The 20,000-nt window shown below is 44.3% G+C and overlaps 1 protein-coding gene and 1 long non-coding RNA gene across 5 annotated transcripts in view; one reads left to right on the forward strand and one right to left on the reverse strand.

Annotated features, from left to right (window-relative positions):
- The window catches only part of LOC130206582 (uncharacterized), a 1,328-nt gene extending 987 nt beyond the window's left edge, over positions 1-341 (forward strand). Inside the window, exons 2-3 of the long non-coding RNA XR_008834151.1 lie at positions 1-81; positions 257-341. The exon at positions 1-81 is cut by the window's left edge and continues 44 nt beyond it. This is a non-coding gene — a long non-coding RNA (uncharacterized LOC130206582). The remainder of the gene's footprint in view (positions 82-256) is intronic.
- The window catches only part of LOC130206581 (sodium channel protein type 4 subunit alpha-like), a 187,232-nt gene that overhangs the window by 148,374 nt on the left and 18,858 nt on the right, over positions 1-20,000 (reverse strand). For 2 of the 4 annotated variants that reach the window (XM_056434622.1, XM_056434623.1), the window contains exons 1-3: positions 2,995-3,251; positions 247-2,422; positions 1-84 (exon numbers count right to left, since the gene is read on the reverse strand). The exon at positions 1-84 is cut by the window's left edge and continues 60 nt beyond it. In XM_056434622.1, the coding sequence (XP_056290597.1) occupies positions 1-84; positions 247-369 (207 nt within the window). In that variant the 5' untranslated portion in view covers positions 370-2,422; positions 2,995-3,251. Of the gene's footprint in view, positions 85-246; positions 2,423-2,994; positions 3,252-20,000 lie in introns of those variants that run through there. The other 2 variants (XM_056434625.1, XM_056434624.1) reach the window with 2 other exon arrangements.

Consider the following 20,000-nt stretch of genomic DNA (forward strand, 5'->3'; position numbering starts at 1 on the left):
CGGGATGTCGGCGAAGATGCGCGGCAGCTGTTTCCCTGCCTCCAGGTCGGCCCGGCGCCGGGGGAGCACCACGTCACCCAGGTCCTAACACACACACACACACACACACACACACACACACACACACACAAAGTTTTCTTACATCTCTTCATGTTATTCCAGCTTTTAACCTCCAATGTTTTATTTCTTCTCGCTCCTATTTCATAATAAAAATAATGATGCTTGTGTGTGTGTGTGTGTGTGTACCTCCTGGTAGTGTTTGCTGCGGCGGGCCCTCTCCTGGGCGATGCGCTGCTCGATGGCCGCCAGGGAGTCCGGCGTGAAGCGCTGAAAGCTCTCTGGTCCCATTGGAAACACGCAGCCGGCCATCTTCTCATCCTGAGCCTGCTGCTGGCGGGCCGGGAGAGAGGACCTATCAATATGGGGCTGATCGGGAGAGAGGACCGATCAATATGGGGCTGATCGAGAGAGAGGACCGATCAATACAGAGCTGATCGGGAGAGAGGACCGATTAATACGAAGCTGATTGGGACAGAAGACCGATCAATACGAAGCTGATCGGGACAGAGGACCGATCAATACGAGGCTGATCGGGTCAGAGGACCGATGAATACGGAGCTGATCGGGTCAGAGGACCGATCAATACGAAGCTGATCGGGACAGAGCATCGATCAATACGGAGCTGATCAGGTCAGAGGACCGATCAATAACTCGATCCATCATCACCAACAAGCCTTTCCTTAATGTAAATATTATGATTATGAGGCTTCAGTCTCCCTCAAGCTCGTTTCCTTTTTCCTACATTACCCAGAATGCCTCTCACCAACTCAGCCGACATCGTTATAAACATGCGTGTCTTTAAAAACCGAAGGACTTCACGATCTTTTCATAAACCTAACTAAGGACTTCACGATCTTTTCATAAACCTAAGGACTTCACGATCTTTTCATAAACCTAACTAAGTACTTGACGATGTTTTCTTGAACTTATTTCATAATTTTACGATGTTTCCCGATGAAGTGTTTTTGTGTTTGACGATGTTTCGTCCGACTTTCAGACGATAAACATTGGCTGTGTCTACTACCGCACACTTTACGAAGTACACTGCAATGCAGTGCACTACAATTCAGTGCACTGTATTGCGTCGCTGATGAAGTGCTGTCTCAAATGGAACACTTACGTTAACCACTTGGCGGAAGTGACGGACGCAAATCTGTTCACGGCACCCGCGAAATTAAGCCGGGAGTGACGTATGCAAATCTACTTGCGATAAACCAAACCCTTAAAGTGACAAAATGAAGCACTTCTTGCCCTCTTGTTGTCCCTTGTTTACCCCTTTCTCCACCCCATGTGGAAACTGCGATACCTCCACAATCGCGGCAGGAGCCTCCGCCTTCTGGCTGAAGTCGAGATGGTATATGTACATTTAATTGTGTGATTTTGCCTTACCTTCACAGCATAGCTTCATGTAGTAGTTGCAATTAAATTCTCCTCGCTAGGTATGCTAAATTCTCAATTATCTTTGTCAGAAGTAGCCTTCTTCTTTGCAATCCACATACACACCATATGGAAATAAAACATGACAACTCTGTACATGTTTGTCGCTAGATTCCAATTAGTTTTAAGAATTATCCACTGAAATGATAGGCATCATCTGCTTGAATTCACAGTAATAGGCCTACTTTGACTGACTGTACTTTTATACACATCTCTGTTGTAGTGAAGTTCACCCTGATACAGGAATCAATGAGCAATTGAACACACAGGCATATTAATTATTGTTACAAACATGCATCAATTCTAATATAAACCAGAAAACGCAATAAAAGACTACAAAACCTCAATGACAACATTTTATTGATAAAATGACTTGCATATTAATATAATCTTCCCTTCCTGCCCGCCCGTCTAGCTGGGTCGGCAGCCTTCAGCAGAGTGGTGGGGGCTATTGATGGCTGCCACGTCAGAGTGAAGCCCCCAGCGGAGGATGCTGCCTGCTATTTTAACAGGAAGCTTTTTCATTCCATCCAGCTGCAGGCCATCTGGGATAAGTGCAAATTCATGTGGGCTACCCAGACTCAGAGCATGATGCCAGGGTCCTGAATAACAGCCCCATCTTCTATGAGCAGTCATCCCCTCCACCAGGATACTGTATCCTTGGGGATGGTGGCTCCCCCTGCCTGTCCCAACCCATCTGCCTCATGACCCCCTTCAGGCAGCCTGTCCACCTCCAAGCTACAACTGCTGCCTGTCAAAGGCCAGCTGTGTTGTGGAGAGGTCCTTCGGGATACTGAAGACGCGATGGCGGTCCATCTTCTTAAAGGCCCTGGAGGTGGATGTGAGGTGCCAGAGGTCATTGGAGCCAGATGTTGATGTCGGGAGGGCAGCAGAGGACCAGCACCAGCACCTCCAGGAAACGTCTCTGGGGCAGGAAACAGAAATAGGATAGCCATTCAGTGCTCTGTCCCAGACCACGATTACATTTAAATTAATACATACACGACATTAAAAAAACAACACAACGATGATTGAAAGCTACAATTATTTCTAGAAGGACAAGCTTAGATAGCTATCGTAACGGTATTAATTATCGGGCGGCGTGTGGGCAAACGCTCGCGGTGTCATGTTAACCCGTTATTAAACTGAGCATATCCATTGTTAATCCATTATTAAAATTGCTATTTCGATTGGTTAACAGAACAGCCGTTGTTTAACACTGTCCGATGACTGACATATCTATCGGTCGTCGGACTTGCCGCTGGAGCCCACCTGCCCCCGCTCGTCAAGCGGAAAGTGTCCGATAAAAGTGCACCTTCGTCGGACTGGCCGGGTGGTGGATTAGCCAGCTAGTTTATCATAACTGCCATGCAGATCAATGGCATCTAATGCTACCTAGGTATGCTAACTGTCGGTATATATCATATACATCGTTAACTCCACCAAATACTCATGTCTTTAATACCAGTACAATGTGTAATTACCGCTGATACTTACATTTACGGTCTGTAGCTTCGTGGTCTACCGCTTGTGCTGTCCGCCATTGTTTTAGAAATAAAATGAAGAGCTGGCGAAAGGGCTCCTCCTCTTCCGGTACGTCACCAAGATGGCGGCCGTTGAGGGCGAGTAGTGTCCATCGTTTCACATGTTTTACCCGTTTGCAGAGCGCCATCCGGGTACTTTCAGTGCACTGAATTCTGCTGGTTCTTTCAGTGGCGCACTTGGAACACAAAGTCAGCTCCAAGTGCTCAAGTGTGCGGTAGTAGACACAGCCAGAGTGTTGTTGTGTTTTCACGACCCCCTTTAGGACCCTGGGGAGTGGCAGCAGGTCATTATGGGATGTTAAGGTACTGAGGGGTCACATTACCAGAAGAGGGCGGAGTCAAGAATTACACTGAGAGTCAGTGTGTTAGTGTGTGTGAGTGTGTGTGTGTTTGTATCTGTGTGTGTGTATGTGTGTGTACGTGTGTGTACATGTTTGTGTACGTGTGTACATGTGTGTACGTGTGTGTACGTGTGTGTACATGTGTGTGTTTATGTGTGTATGTGTGTGTACGTGTGTGTACGTGTGTGTACGTGTGTGTATGTGTGTACGTGTGTGTACGTGTGTATATGTGTGTACGTGTGTATGTGTGTGTACATGTGTGTACGTGTGTGTGTATGTGTGTGTACGTGTGTGTACATGTGTGTACGTGTGTGTACGTGTGTATGTGTATGTACATGTGTGTATGTGTGTATGTGTGTGTACGTGTGTATATGTGTGTACGTGTGTGTATGTGTGTGTCCACATCAAAGGGAAATCCAGCTCTGTTTTCCATCATTATCAAAAGCTGTCATCCAGTCACACACACACTCTATCACACACATGTACACACATATACACACTCAATCACACACACACACACAGATACACACATGTACACCAACCCTGTATCACAAAAATTACGTTCCCCCAGACCTAAAATGCAATTTGCAGTTACGTTTGACTGAAACGTATTTCTCTCCAGATTACGTTTGTATTTGACGTATTATAATTACAAATACGTCTCTGATCAACGTATCTTTGCCGTTTGTTGTCTCTCTTTTCTACAATGCTGTTATGAATTGTAAAAAGCGTCATCTAGTCTTATTTATTATTATGTTATATGTTGTTTCGCCTGCATATTATGACAGCAATAAGTGTTGTAACGGATCATATGAATTGGCGTGAAGACTTACTGCTGGTGACTCTCCTTTATTTTCTTTTTTTAGGTGACAATACATTAATTAAAACTCGTACACTATCACCACGTCATCACCACCTTAACAGAGTTAGTCCCATACGGGTCAAATCAACTATTAAACTTGTTATAAAATGCGCATCTGTCCGTAATCTATACCATAAAGTTCGCATTTTAACCTAAAAAAAAAGTGAGCTTCCTTTTAACCTTTCAAAATAAAAGTCCGATTTATCTGTTAAGCGGAAGTAGTATAAAACGTCTATATTTATTCAAACAATACAATATAAAAGGCATACATCAAAATCAATAAGGAAAATGCTAAACAGTCAAACAACTCAAAACAATAAACCCTTCATGGGGTTATTTACAGGCATGTTCACTTCTCATCAAACAAAAAGAGCAGGTATCTGGAAAAATCTGGGAAATAATTTGGGAATTGTTAATAAAACATAATTTACCCTTCAACTTCCACTGAAAACTAATACATCGTTTCACACACACACACACACACACACACACACACACACACACACACTGACAGAAACACATACACTCATATACGTACACACACACAGGCAGAGACACACACATACTCACACACACAGACACACACTCTCATACGCACACACTCTTACACACAAGTTTCAAGTTTCAAGTTTCAAGTTTTTATTGTCACATCCCCTTTTATACAAGTATAATCGGTTCGTGAAATTCTTATGTGCAAAACACACATCATATCAATATATATATAGAAATAATGTGACAATATATATATATAAAACAATGTAATAAAATATACACACACACACACACACACACAGACAGACACACACTCACACACAGGCAGAGACACACACTCACACACACACACACATTTACTCATGCACACACACGCATACTCTGCAGACTGACCCTTGACCTCCCAATTGTCTCTCAGATATAACCCTCCTGCTTTATATTTAATATATTATATCTACCTAAATATAAGACTTTGAGGTCATGAGGGGAATCCCCTCCAAAACTTTCACAAGAGAAAAGTGTCACCGTGCCAAGAACCCTTGTACGATCCTTAAAACCAGTCTCACACTGAATAATAAAATGTCCAAGAAATAAACAAAAAATATAAGAAAGAATTCGTTGAAATAAATATGAAACAAATGTATAAAAAATAAGCAAAATAAACGTAGAATATAAATACTATTAAAATATAAATACTATCAAAATATAAAAAGGGGTATAAATAAATCTAAATACACACAAAAGGTTTTCAGCCAGTTTGACGTCAATAATCAATAAATAGTGTAAAGGGTGAAGCCACGATACATGCAAATATAAAGTGTGTCTCTGTGTGTGTGTGTGTCTCTTTGTGTGTGTCTATAAAATGGTAAACATGTTAAATCTCATTTCATTTTCCGTCATGTTCAGGCACCGCCGACTTAATGCAAACATGAATGTGTCCCATGTTACACACACAGACACACAGACTTACACGCACACACACCCACACTCACACGTGTGTGTGTGTGTGTGCTTGTAGAGTACATATTCTGTCCTCCTTTATTTCCGTACCATTTCAGCTTTTCATCAGATACAGTATGCACCTCTCTCTCCCTGCTGTGTGTGTGTGATGGGCTCACGCCACGCTCTCTCTCTCTCTCTCTCTCTCTCTCTCTCTCTCTCTCTCTCTCTCTCTCTCTCTCTCTCTCTCTCTCTAAAGTACTCCGATGTATTTAACAAAGTACTTCCTGAGAAATAAAAAGCATTTTTTATTGTTCCATAAATCCTTAGAAGAAGAAGAAGAACTTCTCCTCTTCTCAGAGGATGTTCTGCTTATTGATGATGTGTGTACAACATGTTATAACATTCTAACATGTTATAACATGTTATACAGCATGTTGTACAACATGTTATAACATGTTATACAGCATGTTGTACAACATGTTATAACATGTTATACAGCATGTTATAACATGTTATAACGTGAAGAGAATCCGGATCCTCCTGAAGGACCCGGATCCACCTGAAGGACCCGGATCCTCCTGAAGGACCCGGATCCACCTGAAGGACCCGGATCCTCCTGAAGGACCCGGATCCTCCTGAAGAGACCCGGATCCACCTGAAGGACCCGGATCCTCCTGAAGAGACCCTGATCCACCTGAAGGATCAGGATCCTCCTGAAGAGACCCGGATCCACCTGAAGGACCCGGATCCTCCTGAAGAACCCGGATCCACCTGAAGGACCCGGATCCTCCTGAAGAACCCGGATCCTCCTGAAGGACCCGGATCCTCCTGAAGAGACCCGGATCCACCTGAAGGACCCGGATCCACCTGAAGGACCCGGATCCACCTGAAGGACCCGGATCCTCCTGAAGATCCCGGATCCACCTGAAGGACCCGGATCCACCTGAAGGACCCGGATCCTCCTGAAGAACCCAGATCCTCCTGAAGAGACCCGGATCCACCTGAAGGACCCGTGAGCTGCACTTTGAGTCAATCTGCCTGAGAGGTGGAAGCCGTTCTGTCGCCGTGCCGACGGCGTTACCAAGAGGCTGATTCACTGCTGTCAGCCGGAGCGCCAAGCCGGCTGGGAACCATTCGAGGGACCTGGGGGGCGGGGGGGGGCTTGGGGGGGGGGGGTGACCCGCCGTGCCGCCGCGCGTCACATCGAAGCTCCAAAGAAAAAAGAATCAGAACCAGAACTGAAGAACAAACAAGTGTTTTCTCTTCTCCTGAGTGCAGCGTGAGTCACCAGGAGCTCCGTGTCCTCCTAACATTCACACCGCCGTCACCGCCATACACAACACTCACACCGCAGGTTTCATCTGGCTGACGGTCTTTGAACACATCACGTGGGACGCGTCAGTCAGAAAAGATGCTGCAACAGTTCAACGATTTAGGAATGGGCTTTTATTTTGTTAGTTGTAACGTCGGACCAGAGTCCATAATTTATTTATTTCATAATTTAATGAAAATAAACAACATATGAAGATTTAATGTTGTTATTATTTTTTATTCGACTTAGGACTCGACTTAGGACTCGACTTATGACTCGACTTATGACTCGACTTAGGACTCGCCTTAGGACTCGACTTAGGACTCGACTTAGGACTCGACTTAGGTCTCGGCTTAGGTCTCGGCTTAGGTCTCGGTTTAGGACTCGACTTAGGACTCGACTTAGGTCTCGACTTAGGACTCGACTTAGGACTCGACTTAGGACTCGCCTTATGACTCGACTTAGGACTCGCCTTAGGACTCGCCTTAGGTCTCGACTTAGGACTCGACTTAGGACTCGACTTAGGACTCGACTTAGGACTCGCCTTATGACTCGACTTAGGACTCGACTTAGGTCTCGACTTAGGACTCGGCTTAGGACTCGGTTTAGGACTCGACTTAGGACTCGCCTTAGGACTCGACTTAGGACTCGCCTTAGGACTCGCCTTAGGACTCGACTTAGGACTCGAATTAGGAGTCGACTTAGGACTCGACTTAGGACTCGCCTTAGGACTCGCCTTATTACTCGACTTAGGACTCGACTTAGGACTCGACTTAGGACTCGCCTTATGACTCGCCTTATGACTCGACTTAGGTCTCGACTTAGGACTCGATTTAGGACTCGCCTTATGACTCGAATTAGGACTCGCCTTAGGACTCGACTTAGGTCTCGACTGAGGTCTCGGCTGAGGTCTCGGCTGAGGTCTCGGCTTAGGACTCGACTTAGGACTCGACTTAGGTCTCGACTTAGGTCTCGAATTAGGACTCGAATTAGGACTCGAATTAGGACTCGATTTAGGACTCGCCTTAGGACTCGCCTTAGGACTCGACTTATTACTCGACTTAGGACTCGACTTAGGACTCGACTTATTACTCGACTTAGGACTCGACTTAGGACTCGCCTTAGGACTCGCCTTAGGACTCGCCTTAGGTCTCGACTTAGGTCTCGACTTAGGACTCGATTTAGGACTCGACTTAGGACTCGGCTTAGGTCTCGGCTTAGGACTCGGTTTAGGACTCAGTTTAGGACTCAGTTTAGGTCTCGGCTTAGGACTCGGTTTAGGACTCGACTTAGGACTCGGCTTAGGTCTCGGCTTAGGTCTCGACTTAGGTCTCGACTTAGGACTCGACTTAGGACTCGGTTTAGGACTCGGCTTAGGACTCGGCTTAGGTCTCGACTTAGGTCTCGATTTAGGACTCGATTTAGGACTCGGCTTAGGTCTCGGTTTAGGACTCGGCTTAAGTCTCGCCTTAGGACTCGCCTTATGACTCGACTTAGGACTCGACTTAGGACTCGACTTAGGACTCGACTTAGGTCTCGGCTTAGGACTCGACTTAGGACTCGACTTAGGACTCGACTTAGGACTCGACTTAGGACTCGCCTTATGACTCGACTTAGGACTCGAATTAGGTCTCGACTTAGAATTCGCCTTATGACTCGACTTAGGACTCGGCTTATTACTCGACTTAGGACTCGATTTAGGACTCGCCTTATGACTCGACTTAGGACTCGAATTAGGTCTCGACTTAGGACTCGACTTAGGACTCGCCTTATGACTCGACTTAGGACTCGCCTTATGACTCGACTTAGGTCTAGACTTAGGTCTCGACTTAGGTCTCGACTTAGGACTCGACTTAGGTCTCGACTTAGGACTCGACTTAAGACTCGCCTTATGACTCGACTTAGGACTCGACTTAGGACTCGACTTAGGACTCGCCTTAGGACTCGACTTAGGACTCGACTTAGGACTCGACTTAGGACTCGACTTAGGACTCGACTTAGGACTCGCCTTAGGACTCGCCTTAGGTCTCGACTTAGGTCTCGACTTAGGACTCGATTTAGGACTCGACTTAGGACTCGGCTTAGGTCTCGGCTTAGGACTCGGTTTAGGACTCAGTTTAGGACTCAGTTTAGGTCTCGGCTTAGGACTCGGTTTAGGACTCGACTTAGGACTCGGCTTAGGTCTCGGCTTAGGTCTCGACTCTAGGCTCACCCGACTAGACCGGGTTTAGGACCTGCTTAGGACCGCTTAGGTCTCACCTAGGTCTCGCCTTAGGACTCACCTTAGGACTCGACTTAGGACTCGAATTAGGTCTCGACTTAGGACTCGACTTAGGACTCGACTTAGGACTCGACTTAGCCTCAACTTGTTTATTGGTGTTATCTCAGATCATAAACATGTGTTGTCATGGTTACAGTCTTCCCTGGCAGATCGTGGTTGTTTGACTCATAGTTTTAAGTCTAACAGACTTATTAAACGTGAAACTGTTCATAAATATAATTAATACCGTCTCCACCGACGTGTTGAGGCAGAAGTCGTTTCCAGTGTTTGTTGTTTTTCACACATCAGGAACGTCATGTTCAGTTTATCAAACACATTCATACCTTTAAATTATGTTTTGATTCTTTTGGCTCTTTTGAGGGAATTCATGTCAACGACGTCATGAGGTTGTTTATTAAGATTTATTATTGACGGCTCTGTACATTCATCTGATTTCAGGAGAATCAATAACATCAATATCAAGACACCTGCATGGAAGTGTCCTCATGAAGAGATATTATATCTATATACATACATATATACATATAAGTATAAATCTATATTTATATATAAATCTCTATATATTTAGATATAAATCTATATTTTTCTTTTTAAATATATATATATGTATATACATATATTTATATACATTTATATATATGTTTATATATATAAATATATTTATATAAATATAAATATTTATATACTCATAAATATAGATATAATATCTCTTCAATATTATCATTATTATTATAACATTATAATATGAACGGAAATATTATTATATTAATATTATAATATGAACAAAAAATGTTTTTATTATTATATTATTACAATATAATATGAACAGCAATATAATTATTAGATCATTATTAGATTATAGTAGAAACAAAAATATTAGTATTATAATATTATTACATTGTAAAATAATAGAAAATATTATAATTATATAATTATTACAATATAATATGAAGAGAAATAACATTATTATATTATTATCATGTTATAATTTGAACATAAAGATTATTATTATAATATATAATATGAACATACATATTATTATAATAAAACAATTATGTTATAATATGAACATATGTATTAATATAATCATATTATTATCATGTTACAATATGAACGGTTCTATGAACTAACTTGTTCAACGTCCCATAAATCACATGTCATCCTTCGTCTGCTCTCAAGTGTCAGTCACACACACACACACACACACACACACACACACACACACACACACAAACACACACACACACACACACACACACACACCGTTGGGGGAAATCAGAAGCCAGGACTCGGACACCTGTGGCCAATCAGCCTATCAGGAGGCTGGAAAAGATTCAGGGAACATCCAGCTGATCAGGACGAGATGAACGATGGATAAATGTTTCAGACGGGAGGAGAAGAAGAAAAGAAACAGGAGGATGAACAAAGGAAGAAGAGACGCGGAGAAAAGGGAAGCAGGTCATCAAATAAAAGAGGTGAAGAAGAGTTAAAAAAGAAAAAAAGACGAGATGCCCACAAAAAACAAGTGGAGAAGAAAAGAGAAAAAGAAAGGAAAGAAAAGAAAGATGAGCAGACCATGAAAAAGAAGAAGAGAAATAATGCAAAACAAAGAGACAGAACACAAGAGACTGAAGGAGTTCTTGAATTAATCAGCAGCTTCTCTGTCATCAGCTGCTGATTTTGGAGAACGACTCTCCAAAAGGGACCCCACACACACACACACACACACACACACACACACACACACAGCCAGACGGCATTGTGGGTAATTAGCAGCATCATGTCCAACAGCAGCGCAGACAGAGAGACGGAGAGTTGATGAGAATGTAAATCTGTTCAAGAGATTTCTGTTTGACTTCCAGTCTGCTCTTCAGACAGAGAGGGTGTGTGTGTGTGTGTGTGTGTGTGTGTGTGTGTGTGTGTGTGTGTGTGTGTGTGTGTGTGTGTGTGTGTGTGTGTGTGTGTGTGTGTGAGTATGTGTGTGTGTGTGTGTGTGTGAGTATGTGTGTGAGTGTGTGTGTGAGTATGTGTGTGTGTGTGTGAGTATTTGTGTGTGTGTGTGTGTGTGTGTGTGTTAGATGTACCCACCCACATGACAAGGAGTTTCCTCTTGTCTTCACACTCTAACGCTCGCCGTTGGTTTGATGGCCGAGCGGCACATGCATGTGCATCTTCACGTGCACGCTCATGTGCAGGTTCACATGCACGTGTACGCTCACGTGCACGCTCATGTGCAGGTTCACATGCACGTGTACGCTCACGTGCACGCTCATGTGCAGGTTCACATGCACGCAGTACGCCACGCACGCTCATGTGCAGGTTCACATGCACGTGTACGCTCACGTGTACGCTCATGTGCAGGTTCACATGCACGTGTACGCTCATGTGCAGGTTCACATGCACGTGTACGCTCATGTGCACGCTCATGTGCAGGTTCACATGCACGTGTACGCTCATGTGCACGCTCATGTGCAGGTTCACATGCACGTGTACGCTCATGTGCACGCTCATGTGCAGGTTCACATGCACGTGCACGCTCACGTGCAGGTTCACATGCATGTGTACGCTCACGTGCACGCTCATGTGCAGGTTCACATGCACGTGTACGCTCACGTGCATGCTGCAGTGTGTTGCCTTCACTGACCCACATAGAAGTCAAAGGACTGAAGTGACTTTTCTTGTGATGAAGATGATGAAGATGAAACAGTCACTTCTGTTTCCTCTGGTTTTAGTTTTCAGAGAAATAAAAAAAGTCGAAGACTAAAAAATCAAATCGCCAATAAAACTGAGATATGAATCAATTAATGTCAGAATACAACACAGGGTTACATCACCTTCATCATCATCATCATCACAACCACCTTCATCATCATCATCATCACAACCACCTTCATCATCATCATCATCACAACCACCATCATCATCATCATCACAACCACCATCATCACCTTCATCACCTTCATCATCACAACCACCATCATCATCATCACCATCATCATCTTCATGGGATATTATTATGGGGTGTTATTACCTTCGCATTGAAAATGCCGGAAGGTAATGTTTTGATCGCCGTGTATTTATTTATTTATTTATTTATTTATTTATTTATTTGTATGCGTGTTATTCGCAGAACTCAAAAAGTATTGAACCGAATCGCATGAAATTTGGTGGGATGATTGTTTATTATCCGGGGACCAGTTGATTCGATTTTGGGATCGATCGGGTCAAAGGTCAAGGTCAAAGGTCATGAACAGGTCAAAATGTTTTTGAATCGCATGAAATTTGGTGGGATGATTGTTTATTATCCGGGACCATTTGATTAGATTTTGGGATCAATCGGGTCAAAGGTCAAGGTCATGGAAAGGTCAAACTCTTTTTTTACCATAGCACGATACATTTTTGTCCAATTGGCAACTAATGCCAAAATGTTCATAATTCAATGCCCAATCTTGTGATATGCGAAGATATGCACTCTACCGAGTGCCCATTCTAGTTATGGGATGTTATGATGGGATGTTATGATGGGATGTTATGATGGGGTGTTATTATGGGATGTTATTATGGGGTGTTATTATGGGATGTTATTATGGGATGTTATGATGGGATGATGTTATGATGGGGTGTTATTATGGGATGTTATGATGGTATGATATTATGGGGTGTTATTATGGGATGTTATTATGGGATGTTATGATGGGATGTTATGATGGGATGTTATGATGGGATGATATTATGGGATGTTATGCTGGGATGTTATGATGGGATGTTATGATGGGGTGTTATTATGGGATGTTATTATGGGATGTTATTATGGGATGTTATGATGGGATGTTATTATGGGATGTTATGATGGGGTGTTATTATGGGATGTTATGATGGGATGTTATGATGGGATGTTATGATGGGGTGTTATTATGGGATGTTATTATGGGGTGTTATTATGGGATGTTATTATGGGATGTTATGATGGGATGATGTTATGATGGGGTGTTATTATGGGATGTTATTATGGGATGTTATGATGGGATGTTATGATGGGATGTTATGATGGTATGATATTATGGGGTGTTATTATGGGATGATATTATGGGATGTTATGATGGGATGTTATTATGGGATGTTATGATGGGATGTTATGATGGGATGTTATGATGGGGTGTTATTATGGGATGTTATTATGGGGTGTTATTATGGGATGTTATTATGGGATGTTATGATGGGATGATATTATGGGATGTTATGATGGGGTGTTATTATGGGGTGTTATTATGGGATGTTATGATGGGATGTTATTTTGGGATGTTATGATGGGGTGATATGATGGGATGTTATTATGGGATGTTACGATGGGATGTTATGATGTGATGTTATGATGGGGTGTTATGATGGGATGTTATTATGGGATGATATGATGGGATGTTATTATGGGATGTTATTATGGGATGTTATGATGGGATGTTATGATGTGATGTTATGATGGGGTGTTATTATGGGATGTTATTATGGGGTGTTATTATGGGATGTTATGATGGGATGATATGATGGGATGTTATTATGGGATGTTATGATGGGATTATATGATGGGATGTTATTATGGGATGTTATTATGGGATGTTATGATGGGATGTTATTATGGGGTGTTATTACCTTCGCATTGAAAATGCCGGAAGGTAATGTTTTGATCGCCGTGTATTTATTTATTTATTTATTTATTTATTTGTATGCGTGTTATTCGCAGAACTCAAAAAGTATTGAACCGAATCGCATGAAATTTGGTGGGATGATTGTTTATTATCCGGGGACCAGTTGATTCGATTTTGGGATCGATCGGGTCAAAGGTCAAGGTCAAAGGTCATGAACAGGTCAAAATGTTTTTGAATCGCATGAAATTTGGTGGGATGATTGTTTATTATCCGGGACCATTTGATTAGATTTTGGGATCAATCGGGTCAAAGGTCAAGGTCATGGAAAGGTCAAACTCTTTTTTTACCATAGCACGATACATTTTTGTCCAATTGGCAACTAATGCCAAAATGTTCATAATTCAATGCCCAATCTTGTGATATGCGAAGGTATGCGCTCTACCGAGTGCCCATTCTAGTTATGGGATGTTATGATGGGATGTTATGATGGGATGTTATGATGGGGTGTTATTATGGGATGTTATTATGGGATGTTATGATGGGATGTTATGATGGGATGTTATTATGGGGTGTTATTATGGGGTGTTATTATGGGATGTTATGATGGTATGATATTATGGGGTGTTATTATGGGATGTTATGATGGGATGTTATGATGGGATGTTATGATGGGATGTTATGATGGGGTGTTATTATGGGATGTTATTATGGGATGTTATTATGGGATGTTATGATGGGATGTTATGATGGGGTGTTATTATGGGATGTTATTATGGGATGTTATGATGGGATGTTATGATGGGATGTTATGATGGGGTGTTATTATGGGATGTTATTATGGGATGTTATGATGGGATGTTATGATGGGGTGTTATTATGGGAAGTTATGATGGGATGTTATGATGGGATGTTATTATGGGATGTTATGATGGGATGATATGATGGGATGTTATTATGGGATGTCATTATGGGGTGTTATTATGGGGTGGTATTATGGGATGTTATTATGGGATGTTATTATGGGGTGTTATGATGGGATGATATTATGGGATGATATTATGGGATGTTATTATGGGATGTTATGATGGGATGTTATTATGGGGTGTTATTATGGGATGTTATTATTAGATGTTATTATGGGATGTTTTTATGGGGTGTTATTATGGGATGTTTTTATGGGGTGTTATTATTAGATGTTATTATGGGATGTTCCTCCAGCTGTCTGACAGTCACTCAAACTATAACAAGACAGCCAATAGGACGACGACAACAACCGTACTCTGAATGTTTAAAATGACAAGGACCTAATTTACAGTTGTGTGTGTGTGTGTGTGTGTGTGTGTGTGTGCATGTTTGTGTGTGTGTCTTCCTCCAAACTCATAGAGGTAATCTCCCAGAGTGGCCAGCTTTAAGCCTCGTCATCACTAAATTTCTTTCTCACACACACACACTACTGCCATACACACACACACACACACACACACACACACACACACCTTCCTTCATTAGGTGTCAATATTCAGGTTCATTTTAATTTAGCACCAAAGGAGGTCATCACCCTGTTATAGCTCCGTCACTCTCACACACACACACACACACACACACATACAGAAACACACACACACACACACAGACACACACAGACACAGACACACACACACACACACACACACACAGACACACAGACACACACACACACACACACACACACACACACACACACACACAGACACACACAGACACACACACACAGACACACACAGACACACCCCAGACACACACACACACAGACACACCCCAGACACACACACACACACAGTCACAGACACACAGACACACACACACAGACAGACACACACACACACACACACACACACACACAGACACACACACAGACACACACACACACACACACACACACACACACACAGACACACACACACACACACACACACACACAGACACACACACAGACACACCCCTAGACACACACACACACACACACAGACACACCCAGACACACACACACACACAGACACACCCAGACACACACACACACAGACACACCCCCAGACACACACACACACAGCATGCTGCTCGTAGAAACATGACAAGGAAAATGTTTCACCTGAAAGTCTCAGAGCAACAAGTTCCTACGACTTCATGTGAGTCACTGCAACCAGCACCATGAGTGTGTGTGTGTGTGTGTGTGTGTGTGTTTATCTGTGTGTGTGTGTGTCTGTGTCTGTGTGTGTGTGTGTGTGTGTGTGTGTGTGTGTTAATGTGTGTGTGTGTGTGTGTGTGTGTGTTAATGTGTGTGTTTATCTGTGTGTGTGTGTCTGTGTCTGTGTGTGTGTTTGGCGCCGTACGTGATGGCGGCTGTGTTGCGAGCTCCCGGATTTTGTAGTAGTTTTTTGTTATTTATTCTTCTTATTGCGACTATTTTTGCACAAAACGTTAGCAGCCAGTTAACGCAGTTACAGATGCACACTTCTGGAGATTGGATCGGCAGTTGCTCGCCGCCTACCAGAGTTTTTCAACTCTTACTCGGACGTCCCGCCAGGAACAGTAGCGGAACTATCTCCGTCCATTTTAGGCGCGATCTCACGCAAACGTCGCCGACGGAGGGGGAAGCGAGCTGGCGTGCTGGTCAGGCTGAGACGTCGAGCCAATCGACCCCCACTACCCACCATTTTACTGGCAAATGTACAGTCTTTGGACAATAAGCTGCGAGCTCCAGGCTCGTATTCAATTCCACCGAAACTAAGGACAACTGCATCATCTGCCTTACGGAGACAAGGATGTCGGAGGAGGTTACCGACTCAGCCATCGAGCCGGCAGGATTTTCCGTCCACCGCTGACAGAACAAAGACTCTCTGGTAAAGATCGTGGAGGGGGTATGTCTCATGATAAACAGATCTTGGTGCAACCAAAGTCATGTACATACTCTCAAGTCGTTCTGTTCCCCGGACCTGGAGTACCTAATGCTCATGTGTCGACCATTCTGGCTACCAGGGAGTTTACAGCAGTCACCGTAACTGCTGTACATTCCGCCTCAAGCTAACACGGACATAGCGCTGAAGGAACTCTACGGGCGATCAGCGAGCAGGAGTCGGCACCCCGAGGCTGCTTTCATTGTGGCGGGGACTTCAACAAAGCGAACCTGAAGAAAGTTCTCCAAGTTCTACCAACACATAAAAGCAACACGAGGGGGAGCGGATTCTCGACCACTGCTACACTCCCTTCCGGGATGGATACAGAAGCCTCCTTGGCCCACCGTTCGCAAATCGGACCACCGCTCCATCCAACTACCCCGCCTACAGGCAGAGGCTAAAGCAGCAACCAATCGCTGTGAAGGAAGTGCAACGCTGGTCGGACCAATCGGAGTCTATGCTACAGGACTGTTTTGAACGTGCTGACTGGGATATGTTCAGGGTCGCCGGACAACAACGCCAGTGAGTACGCGTCCTCAGTCACCGGTTCATCAAGAAATGCATAGATGACGTTGTTCCTACCAAGTCGGTTCGGATTTATCCCAACCAGAAACCGTGGATAAATGGCGATGTTCGCGCTGCACTCCGCAGCGTAACACCGCCCTTGACTCCGGGCATATGGCGGAATACTAAAGAGGCCGCTACGTCCTCGGGAAGACCATCGGCTCTGCCAAGCGGGAGTTCAGGAACAAGGTGGAGGAAAAGCTCAAGAGCCATGACGTGAGAGGTGTGTGGAAGGGGCTACAGACAATCACGGACTTCAGAGGAAAACCAGCGGTGAAGAGAACTCCTCTACCTCCCTCCCAGGCGAGCTAAATACATTCTTTGCTCGGTTCGACGTGAACGGCAGCCCCCCGAAGGCAGCGCCGCCCGAGGAGACCAGCCTGCTGATCATCTCAGAGGCTGACGCAGAGCCTTCAAGCGGGTGGACATCCGGAAGGCGGCAGGTCCCGACCACATCCCGGGCGCCCTCAGAGCATGTGCAGACCAGTTGGCAGGAGTCTTCGCAGACATCTTCAACCTCTCCCTGTCCCAGGCTGTTGTTCCTGAGAGCTTCAAGATGTCCACCATTGTGCCTGTCCCCAAACACCCCAAGGTAACCTGCCTGAATGACTGGAGACCCGTAGCCCTCACCTCGATTGTCAGTAAATGCTTGAGAGGTTGGTCAAGGACTTCATTTGTTCCATGTTGCCTGCCACGCTGGACCCATGGCAATTTGCATATCGTCAAAACAGATCCACCGACGACGAATTGCCATGGCACTTCACACCGCCCTTTCCCACCTGGAGGGAGGAACTGTTGTGTGCGAATGCTGGTTGTGGACTACAGCTCAGCGTTCAACACTATTGTTCCCGCCAAGCTCGACACCAAGCTCAGAGGTCTAGGCCTGCACTCTACCATGTGCAGCTGGATACTGGACTTCCTGTCGGCCCGCCGCCAGGTGGTGAGGATGGGCGGTACCACCTCAGAGCCGCTGACCCTCAACACGGGAGCCCTCAGGGATGCGTGTTGAGCCCTCTCCTCTCCCTGTACACCCACGACTGCACGGCCATGCACAGCTCCAACGGCATCATCAAGTTTGCTGACGACACAACAGTGTTGGGGGTGATCACCGGCGACGACGAGACAGCCTATAGGAGGAGGTTGGATCACTGGTACAGGGGTGCCAGGAGAACAGCCTCGGCTTCATCGCCAAGAGGACCAAGGGGCTGTGCGCGGACTACAGCAGGAGGAGAGGGGAGCACACCCCATCTCCATAGACGGAGTTGCAGAGAGGGTCAGCAGCTTCAAGTTCCTCGGCGTGCACATCTCCGAGGACCTCACATGGACCACGCACACCACTCACGTGGTGAAAAGGGCCCAACAACGCCTGTATTTCCTTAGGCGACTGAGGAAATTCAACATGGCCCCGCATCCTCAGAACATTCTACACCAGTACCATCGAGAGTGTTCTGACAGGTTGCATCACCGCCTGGTACGGGAACTGCACCGCCCTGGAGCGTAGGGCACTACAGAGGGTGGTGCGGTCGGCACAGTCCATCGTTGGAGGTGAGCTTCCTCCATCCTGGACATATACACTAAGCGGTGCGTGGCCAGGGCCAAACGGATGCTGAAAGACAATAACCACCCGGCCACAAACTGTTCACCCTTCTACCGTCAGGCAGGCGATACCGCAGTATCAAGTGCCGCACAAACAGACTGAGGGACAGCTTCTTCAGTCAGGCCATCAGGCTGCTGAACAAGGACTGAGACCCTCATTAACACTACACACCAGAACATATTCTGTGAATATCTATGGCCATGGTGTATATTTTATTACATTGTTTATATATATATATATTGTATATATATATTGTATGTATATATATATATAGTCTCAAAAAAAGTGTATATTTTATTACATTGTTTTTTTATATATATATATTGCCATGATGTATATTCTATTACATTGTTTTATATATATATTGTTAATACTTTCTTCTTTTTTGTGTGGATATTGTATAGTTTATTCTCATTCTTATTCTTTTTTTAGTCTGCTACTGCTGTCGGGTGTTTTGCACATAAGAATTTCACGAACCGATTATACTTGTATAAAAGGGGATGTGACAATAAAAACTTGAAACTTGAAACTTGAAACTTGTTTATCTGTGTGTGTGTGTTAATGTGTGTGTGTGTGTGTGTTAAATGTGTGTGTGTTAATGTGTGTGTGTGTGTATGCTTTCTTCTTGTCACATACCAGCAATGACACTGATCAGCTTAATATGCTTTCTATTGATTTTGTCTGTTCACACACACACAGACAAACACACACACACACACACACTCCCTAACACACACACACACACACTCCCTAACATACACACACACACTCCCTAACACACACACACACACACTCCCTAACACACACACACACACATACTCCCTAACACACACACTCCCTAACACACACACACTCCCTAACACACACACACTTTAACACACACACACTTTAACATACACACACACACTCCTAACATACACACACACACTTTAACATATACACACACACTCCCTCCCTAACATACACACACACACACTCCCTAACACACACAC

Source organism: Pseudoliparis swirei, chromosome 16 (genome assembly GCF_029220125.1).
Source record: "Pseudoliparis swirei isolate HS2019 ecotype Mariana Trench chromosome 16, NWPU_hadal_v1, whole genome shotgun sequence".
In the NCBI taxonomy this organism is placed as follows: Eukaryota; Metazoa; Chordata; class Actinopteri; order Perciformes; family Liparidae; genus Pseudoliparis; species Pseudoliparis swirei.